Raw genomic sequence first — 9,491 nt, 5'->3', positions numbered from 1 at the left:
ACCCCATGCCCGGGCTCGCCGCAGGGGAGGCAGAGGCGAGCCCAGCTCTGCAGCCAGCGCCGCGAGGGGCCGGGAGCCTCGGCGAGGCTGAGCGCTGACCTCTTTTTCGCGCAGCCCCCGCCCGCCGCCCGCCCATCGCCACGGCAACCGCGCGCTGACGATGGCCCCCCGGAGCCGCGGGCTCAGGCCGGCGGGCTGGCTGGCCAGCCTTGCCTCTTCGGCCGCGTCCGCGTCCAAGCCCCTCGGAACGGCATCCCTCGGGGACCCGCCCCCAGGAACCCCCGGGCCCCTCCTTCCGGGCCCGCCTTCCACAACCGGCCCCTCGGGGCCCGCCCCTTGCATCCCTTTCCCCGAGTCGGTCCCGTATCCCCCGCTCTTGGACGTCCACTTAGAACCTTGTCCCCCGGGGTGTCTCTACGCGGAGCAGCCCCGTGCACCCCTCCTCTCAGCATCTCTGTCAGTGTTCCCCACCCCCCGCCCCCGAACCTACCTTCAAAGACCAGATAACTAACACCTCCGCCCCCTAGACCTGCTTTTCCCACCCTGGCCGGCAGCCCAGTCCCCAACTCTCCCCTTCCCAGCATCCTTTCTGGACCTCCGGCACTTGTCTACGCAGCCGCCCCATCATCCTTCCCGAGGGCTGACCCCTCTTCGGGCTGAGGCAGAAGTATCCCACGGGCCCCCGCCCTGAGAGACCCCCCCCTCCGCCCACCTGCGCCCCGGCTTCGCTGCAGCCCCTATCTACACCTCGCACCCACTGAGCAGGCGAGAGGCCCCCGTTGTCTCCACTTCCCTCCGCTCCCCGGCGTCCCCGTCCCCCGCCGTGCTCTTGGCCCGCCCGCCAACGTCCCGGCTCACCTCTAGTTTAGGGCGGGCGCCCCTCACCCGGTACGGGCGGGGGCGGACGGGCGGCGGGTCAGAGCCCCCAGCGCCCCGAGCCCCGGCCTCGGATTCCAGCGGTGGCCGGACCCTCTGGAGCCGAAGCGCGGGCCCATGGCCCCGACCTTCCTCCAGGTCTGCCCGCCGGTGCCCCTGCTGTCCCTTCCCGTCGCCCGCCGCGTCACTGCGGCCGCCCCGCCCCCTTCCTGGGCCCGGCGGCCCTCCCCCCCACCCGGGCCGGGTCCGGGCAGCCCCGCCCGCGGCGGAGGAGGACCGCCCCATTCTTCCTTCCCTTAGGCGGCGGGGGAAGCAGAGGCCCTTCTCCAAAGGCTGGCGCTTCTCAGTCCCGCTGTGTTCTTTGGGATCCCCAAAGCACTCTGGGTTCCCACCTCCACGCTGGCCCAGCCCTCCTGTGTGCTATGGAAATATGAGAGAGTCCCATTCCCTACTTCCCAGGCCCTTGGATCCTGGGGCCCAGGGTGGGGGAAATGCCTCACCGTCCAAAGTGCAGCCAGAAGCTGGTCTCTGACTTGCCTCTACCTAGCTGGTGGGGTTCCAATGCCCCAGACCTCTAGGGTCATTCTGCCACACACACACAGGCAGAGGCCTGCAGTCACTCCAAATCTTTGCGCTAGTCCCTGCATGGGGACCCATGGCTTTCCCCACCTATATCTTCTGGGTCCACAAGTCTGGTCAATTGCCACCAGATCCTGCGCAAAGGCTGAGACAGCCTAGGGTTGGGCTCGTGGGACCACACCCAGTCAGCTACAAGGCACTGGGACAGTGTATGGCAGCACCAAGCTGGGTCTCACCCATGTTGGAAACCAGTTCTCTCTCCCTGACTGTTTCTCAGGTCCTGTGGGGAGGGAAGCAGCAATGCTCCCTTTCTTGCCTCTCTGAGGACTCAGAGATGGGGTGTATTCAGAGCCTCCAGGGCTGATTCCGAGCTTAGGATGCTAGGGCATTAAGGCATGTGAGGGTGTGGCTTAAGTGAACTGGCATTTCCACCAGCTAGGCACTGCTAGTCCAGAGAAAGAACCCTCTAGGCTCAGGCTGGAGACAGTGCCCTCCAGCTGTGAAGGCAGCCAAGGCCCTGCGCTGCCCCCTGGTGGCATCATGTGAAGGAGGGCAGGGCGCTCAGCTACTGGAGCTCAACCCTTTCCACTACTTACAGCTGGAAGGCTGAGGGCCAGAGAAGGGCAGGGTTCCACTCAAGGTCAATGGACAGTGGAGGCAAGGCAAAGCCAGGCTCCGTGGGCCTCTCTCCCACCCACTGCACACCACCTTCCACCCATCCAGGCTTAGCAAAAGCACCAGACTCAGAAAAACTACGCGCTGAGAGAACAACTCCAAATTATCTTTTATTTATACAAAAAGGGCATATTTAGCAAAAGACACACTGAGAAAAGGGTCGCCATGGCCCAAGAGACAGGGCAGGGAGGCGACAGGCCTTCTGAGGCCCTGCTGGGGAGAAGGGATCTGGGAAAAGTGGTGAGAAGTCCTGGGTAAGTGCTGAGTGGTGGGGGCCACAGAAAGGAGAAAGCTCCAGTTGGATCAACACTGCTGGCAGGTCATGGGTGGGATTCACAGTGACCTCACTGCTAACTCTTTTGGGGGTTTCCAGTTAGTGCTGCCGACTGGAGCGAGAGCCGCCCACTGGTTCCTGGAGGGCACCCACCAAAGGACACAGGACAGGAAGCCCAGGATGGGAAGTGCAACTCGGGGTGAAGGCCAGGGAGAAGCAGGTGCTCTGCAGTGGCCAGGAAAGGTCCAGATGCTGAGGCGGAGTCGAGTCCTGTTACGTGCGGGCGTTCCGCTCTGTCTCTGCCAGGCACTCTCTGACTAGGGCCCGGGCATGGATGATGCCTGGGGTGTGGATGCGGAAGTAACATACAGGATCTCAGCGACCCTCCACAGTCCCAAGTTCACCCGCCAGTGGAAAACACCCTCCCTCTCCACCCCCTTCCCTTTCAGTAAAAGGGACTATAATCTAATGAGGGGCTGGATGAGATTAGAGGTTTAGAGGTTAATCCTCAAATTTGCCCTGTTGAAATATAAACTCCCAGGTCCTTCCCTGGAAATTAACTCAATGTCAATTCAATTTAAAACGCCTCTCTGGGGGACTTCCCTGGTGGTCCTGTGGTTAAGATTCCATGCTCCCAATGCAGGGGGCATGGGTTCGATCTCTGGTCGGGGAACTAAGATCCCGCATGCTGCACGGCGTGGCCAAAAAAACACAAAAAACAAGCCAAAAAAACCCCGCCTCTCTGGATAGTGATCCTGGCCCTAGTCTAGGCTTGGCTCAGGTGGCCTCCAGATGTCTTTCCTTCCCTACCTAGTGAAGCAATGTCCAGTGTTTGTCTCCCGGGCAGGGGCGGTGGGCCTGGCCTCACTTACCTCTCTTCAGGCGCTCCATGGCACTCTTGCTGCCAGCATAGGTGGGCCGGATCTCTTTGCCCATCTCCTCTATGACCGACAGCAGGTCGGTGTAAGTGCTCTGGGAGCCCTGGGCGCCAGGTGGTTTCATTGCCTATGTCAAAAGAGAACAGGGCAGTGAGCTCAGGCCAAGAAGGGGCCCCCAGTCCCCATCCATAGGCAATCCCTCGGCTCCACTCACCTGCACATAGCCCATGGAGGGCGGTCCAAAGTCGTTAAACAGTGGTCTGAAAGGGGCAGCGGCTCCTGGCACCGAGCCCGACGGCGATGGGACACTTCCGGCTGCAACATGCGCCAGTAAGAGGTCAGCACGGGGCAGGGACGCCTCGCCCCGACGTTCCAAGCCCCGGATCAGATTCGCCCGATTCCCTCCAAAGGGCTTCATTCCAGGCTGCTAAACTTCAGGACAAACCCCTCCCCCTGCGCTTCACCAACAAGCCCTTACGTGACCACGCCCACTTCACAGGCCCGCGAACTGAGGCTCAGCGAGGGTAGGCGGCAGGCCCAGTATTGCAGAACTCAGGCCGTCTTCTCTTCGAGACCTCGACCGCCCGGGCAGGCAAGCAGGGTCGGAGCTGGATCCTCACCTGTAGGGACCGGGGTGCCAGGCCCAGGGGTGCTGGAGCCGGGGGTGCTGCTGGGGGCGGGGGCGATGGGTTTGTAGGACATCCCCAACTCCTGGGTGCGGCAGACGCCGGCCGGCCGCTTCTCCCGGGTTGGCTGCCTGGCCGCTCAGCCGCGCTCTGATTGGCAAGCCGGCAGCACGCCCCTGGTAAATAGAGCTCAGGCCGGAAGGACGGGCGGGCACGAACGCTCCTTCACTCCCGATTGGCGCGCGAAGATGTCATTCGGGCCTTCTCATTGGCCGAGACCGGCCCCAACAGGCCGCAACCGCTGCTGATTGGTCTCCGCCTTCCGGACCTCGCACCTGTCTGCTTCGGATTGGGCGATGGCCGACGCCCTCCGCAATTGGCGAGTTCGCGGCCCGGGCCGACGCGCTCTCAATCCGATTAGTCCCAAAACCCGAGAGGCGGGGCCTCGGAAGCCTGGACCTGGGTCTGGTCCGCCGCGGTTCGCGCCGAGCCGGGCTTCCCGGGCTCGGGTGCCGCCCTCGCGCCTCACTCACGTTGCTTCGTACGTCAGCTTCCCGCTGCCCGGTCCCGGTCCAGCTGCGCTGCTGTCGCCGGCGCCGCCGTCGCCGCCGCGCGCGCGCGCGCGCGCGCGCCTTTCCTCAGCTCTGAGTGCCGGAGGACGCAGGGCTTTGACGTTCCCAACCCTGCGCCCCACCCCGTGCGCTTTTACGTCACCTTTCACCGGTTCAGCAACCTGTCCTCGATCGGCGCATGCGCCCTCCTGAGGCATCCGTCTGTTCCCATGGCAACGGGTCCGTCACCAACGCTGTTGATGTGCCTCTTCCTCCTAATTGCCTGGACCTCGGGTCTAGGCTGGTGTAAGGTCCAAGGGCGACCTCAAAGACTCCTCAACCTGCACCCCACCCCCCACCCCCCAAGGCCCCACGCCGGTGCCTCATAATGACAATAGCAGGAACAGCTAACCTTGAATACTTAACTGCATGCCGGGCCCTGTACCATGCGCCGTCCTGGATCATGGATTACAGCACCATCTGGAGTCAGACTGACTGTTCGAATGTCACACCACCTCAGCTAGCGATTTGCCCTTGGGCAAGTTACCTCAATAGGCCTCAGCTTCCCCGTCTGAAAAATGGGGACGCTAATAATAACTATCTCTTAGGGTTGTTGTGTGGATTAAGTGAATATTCATAAAGTGCTTACTGTTTCATTCTCCTCTTAAGCATTTGTCAAAGAGTGAGCTTCTATCACGAACATTTTTTAATGATTTAAAAAATCATTTAGGAGGTCAGGGGATCCCAGGATGGAATGCAGAATATGACAAAAGAATCAAACTGTATCACAAATGTATGAAACAGCTTCAGTGAAGGGAGTGGGAGAATAAGGTGCTAGTCTGAAAATGAGTGGTGTCTGTAAGAAAAAGACTAAAAGCACTGCACATAAGCACTGGACCCTAGTTGATGACGTGGTTTCCCATGGGGGTATGAGTTAACAATTCGGAAACCACTACACATGTACACTGGAATCAAAAATTATGTCAGTGTAGAGTGGATGATTTCTCACTGTTGGAATGAGAAGTTACAGGTAAGCGAGGAGGAGGAGGCTAGAATGATCCATGTGGTAACGGATTAGAGTTGGAGGTATCAATAGGAACTCATGTTTAGCTTGATATAAATACAGTTGGTTACATACAGAAATATTTTAAAATTTCTATGTTCACAGGTTAGTGTACATATATATCTCATCACTCTATCAGCTGAGAGGGCCTAGAAGCAAGCTTGCACCCAGATCTTGGTTTCGAATACCACTCTCCAATAAAATGAAGCAGGGTTCCTTGGAGAAATGGCAGATTCTAGGACTGGGGCAGGAAATATACAAGATGATTCTGAAGCATCTAGTAGTGCCAGAAAGTAAGAAAATGCTAAAATGAAATAAAAACCTCCAAACCCAAACAGCCACAATAATGGCGGTATGTCAGAGGGACACAGGAGCCAACTGAAAGAGCTTCCAATGGCCAAAGGTAGAGCAATTTGAGCAAGAAAATAAAAAAATAAAATAAGGAAACGAAATTGAGCTATTTGTAATGAGGTGGATAGATCTAGAGTCTGTCATACAGAGTGAAGTAAGTCAGAAAGAGAAAGACAAATACCGTGTGCTAACACATATATATGGAATTTAAGAAAAAAAAAAGTCATGAAGAACCTGAGGGTAAGACAGGAATAAAGACACAGGCTTACTAGAGAACGGACTTGAGGATATGGGGAGGGGGAAGAGTGAGCTGTGACAAAGCGAGAGAGAGGCATGGACATATATACACTACCAAACGTAAGGTAGATAGCTAGTGGGAAGCAGCCGCATAGCACTCAGTGCTTTGTGACCTCCTGGAGGGGTGGGATAGGGAGGGTGGGAGGGAGGGAGATGCAAGAGGGAAGAGATATGGGAACATATGTATATGTATAACTGATTCACTTTGTTATAAAGCAGAAACTAACACACCATTGTAAAGCAATTATACCCCAATAAAGATGTTAAAAAAATAGTACTAGATTATAACTTGTATAAAATAAATATCTATGAGTCCATATTGATGTAAAAATGATTGCGCAAATAAATAAATGGAGAAGAGACAAACTTCCCGGACAGAAGAATTTCAAGTAATTTATGTAGAAACTCAGCCCTTAGTGAGGTGAATTATAATGCTCCACCCCCCTTAAGCGCGGGCTGTGTATAGTGACTTCCTTCCAGAGTATAGTATGTAACAGGAGAAAGAAAAAGAGTAATCTTACAGTACAGAAACCTGACAAACACTACCTTAAGCCAGGTGATCAAGGTCAACATCCTCAGTGGTATCATGTTGATAGTATGCACCCTTCATATGTTGGGATGAGAACCCCGTTCTAATCGTGAGAAAAACATCAGAAAAATCCCAATTTAGGGACATTCTATAAAATACCTGACTGGTCCTCCTCAAAACTGTCAAGAGGGAAATCCCTGGTGGCGCAGTGGTTAAGAATCCGCCTGCCAGTGCAGGGGACACAAGTTTGAGCCCTGATCCGGGAAGATCCCACATGCCGCGGAGCAACTAAGCCCATGCGCCACAACTACTGAGCCTACTCTCTAGAGCCTGCGAGCCACAACTACCGAGCCCGCGTGCCACAACTACTGAAGCCCGCGCACCTAGAGCCCATGCTCTGCAACAAGAGAAGCCACGGCAATGAGAAGCCCGCGCACGGCATCGAAGAGTAGCCCCCGCTCGCCGCAACTAGAAAAAGCCCGTGTGCAGTAACGAAGACCTAACGCAGCCATAAATAAATAAACAAACAAATAAATTAAAATTTCTAAAAAACTGTCAAGATAATTTAAAAAAACAAGGAAATTCTGTAAAACCATCATGACCAAGAGAAGCCTAAGGAGACGTGATGCCTAATGTAACATGGTGTCCTGGATGGCACTCTGGAACAGAACAAGGGAAAAGGTGATAAAATCTGCATAATATGTGGACTTCAGTTAATGTGCCAGTATTAGTTCATCAGCAGTGACAAAGGTACCATTCTGACGTAAGATGTTAATAGAGTGTCGTGGTTAATTTTGTGTGTCAACCTGACTGAGTCATGGGGTGCCCAGACCTTCGGTCAAACATGATTCTGGGTGTGTCTGTGAGGGTGTATCTGGATGAGGTTAACATCCATTGAATCTGTGGACTAAGTAAAGCACATGGCTCTTCCCAATGTGGGTTGAAGATCTGAATGGAAAAAAAAAAGGCTGAGCGAGAGGGAATTTTGCCTGCCTGACCTTTGAGCAGGGTCATCAGTCTTCTGCTTTCAGACTGGAACTTACAACATTGACTTTTCTGGTTCTTGGGCCTTCGGGCTTGGGCTGGAAATGTATCACTAGGTCTCCTGTGTCACCAGCTTGCTCAATGAAGATCTGGGGACTGCTCTGTGCCCATAATTACCCAAGCCAATTCCTTACAATAAATATCTTCACATACACACACACACGCACGCACGCACGCACGCATGCACACCCCTCCTATTGGTTCTGTTTCTCTGGAGAACCTTGACTAACACATGGGAGAAGCTTGGTGTGAGGTATTTAGGAGCGCCCCGTCCAATATTCAAAATAATTCTGTAAACCTAGAACTACTCTAAAATACAATAAGTGGATGTAATATCTTTATCTGGGTGATGGTTACCTGGTGCATACACATGTAAAAATCCACTGAGCTTTACATTCGTATACGTTACTGAATGTATATTATACTCCAACTATTTAAAGTGGACTTAAGGTAAAAATCTCAATTGACAGCTTCTCTTGGAAAACCAGAAGATGTCGTAGCTCTAGCCTGCTCCAGCTGGCAACAGTCAGTGGAGTTGGGTGGCAGGTGCCCCCTTTAGGCGGGGAAGGGGCTCTTGGCTTGCACAGTCGCTGCCTGCTTCCTGTTCCTCCCAGGCCTGCTGCCTGCTCCGGCTGTGTCTGTTTGGAACTTCTGAGCTAACAGCCTTTCTGGGGTGGGAGGGCACGTGTGAGATTTAGGGGAACTGTGGGCACTTCTGATGCCAGCAGACACACAGCAGCCAATTAAGTTCATCCCCCCAACCATCCCCCCTCCCTTGCTCCAGGCACAGGGCCTGACAAGCTGGGGCCCATGGGAAGGTGACCTTGGGCCTGCTCTGGTCTTCCCCTGGCACCTGTCCATCACTCTCCCCAGCCCCTGCAGAGGGGACAGACCTCTCAGGCAGCAATGCCATCTGTGCCGGCCAGTGGAGGGTGGTGGGAGGGAGTGTGGGCCATGGCTCCCAGACAAGCTGCGGGGCTGGGGCAACTCCTCCTCAGCCCCAAGCTTGCCAGACTGGCAGGAGAGATCACCCAATTGAGGATTAAGCATTAATTGTGATCTGCCAGGCAAGCAGTGCTGAAGCTGCGGCAGCCAGCCCTGGCACCTCGGGGTCCAAGCTCCAGGCTGAGCAGAGTACTGGTGGCTGCCCGCCTGCTCTGTCTTAAGGCCATCTTGTTGGCAGTAGCAATGCTGAGGACCAGCCACAGGCACTGAAAGCTCCTCCCCCTTCCTGACCTGGACATCAAGCCCATCATCCCTCCCAGCAGGTGGGAATGGCGTCTGGTCAGGCAGTGCTTGAGGAGGCTGAGGCCTGTCCTGGGTCTACTCTGACCTGGAGGTGCCCTTTCTTGTTGGCACTGTGATTTTAGAGTCCCCAGGCCTGGGTGAAGTCCCACCTCTGCTTCATCCTAACCTGTGTGACTGTATGCCAGTTCCTCCCCGGAGCCTTCTGGTGCCAGGCAAAGGGGCCAGATCAGCCTGGGGGCAATGAGGGATCATGGCCAGTTTCTAGAGTGTGACAACACGCAAATGGCATTTCAGGAAGAAAAATCTGGCAGCACGCGTTGCATGGCCTGGAGGGGAGAGATGGCAGTGGAGCTGCGTGACCTCTAGCAAGTCACTGACACCCCGCCTCTGGGGTTCCTCAATATGGCACATGGGGTTACAAAGACCGTGGCAGGGTTGGAGTGAGGAGATGTGTCATTTGGTCTCCCCAGGAGGCAGACACCAAGCTGGAGTTAGGGACG

General features: G+C 55.4%; 1 protein-coding gene across 1 annotated transcript; it reads right to left on the bottom strand.

Annotated features, from left to right (window-relative positions):
* Window positions 1-2,216: 2,216 nt before the first annotated feature.
* CDK2AP2 (cyclin dependent kinase 2 associated protein 2) lies at window positions 2,217-4,029 on the bottom strand. The gene is made up of 4 exons (XM_007450423.1): window positions 3,903-4,029; window positions 3,497-3,597; window positions 3,277-3,409; window positions 2,217-2,745 (listed from the first exon to the last, which is right to left on the bottom strand). Exons 1-4 carry the CDS (start codon window positions 3,982-3,984, stop codon window positions 2,678-2,680), a joined length of 384 nt encoding a protein of 127 aa, XP_007450485.1. The 5' UTR covers window positions 3,985-4,029; the 3' UTR covers window positions 2,217-2,677.
* Between the last annotated feature and the right edge of the window lie 5,462 nt (window positions 4,030-9,491).

Source organism: Lipotes vexillifer, unplaced genomic scaffold, assembly GCF_000442215.2.
Source record: "Lipotes vexillifer unplaced genomic scaffold, Lipotes_vexillifer_v1.1 scaffold1477, whole genome shotgun sequence".
NCBI classification, from domain to species: domain Eukaryota; kingdom Metazoa; phylum Chordata; class Mammalia; order Artiodactyla; family Lipotidae; genus Lipotes; species Lipotes vexillifer.
Note: the sequence above shows the minus strand (reverse complement) of the source record. Positions and strands in the feature narration are given on the sequence as shown.

Coding starts and splice junctions, on each gene's coding strand:
- CDK2AP2 (XM_007450423.1), bottom strand. CDS start 3,984: ATGTCCTACAAACCCATCGCCCCCGCCCCCAGCAGCACCCCCGGCTCC. Junction 3,410..3,496: donor CCTCCATGGGCTATGTGCAG/GTGAGTGGAGCC, acceptor CTTTTGACATAG/GCAATGAAACCACCTGGCGC. Junction 2,746..3,276: donor CATGGAGCGCCTGAAGAGAG/GTAAGTGAGGCC, acceptor TCCACACCCCAG/GCATCATCCATGCCCGGGCC.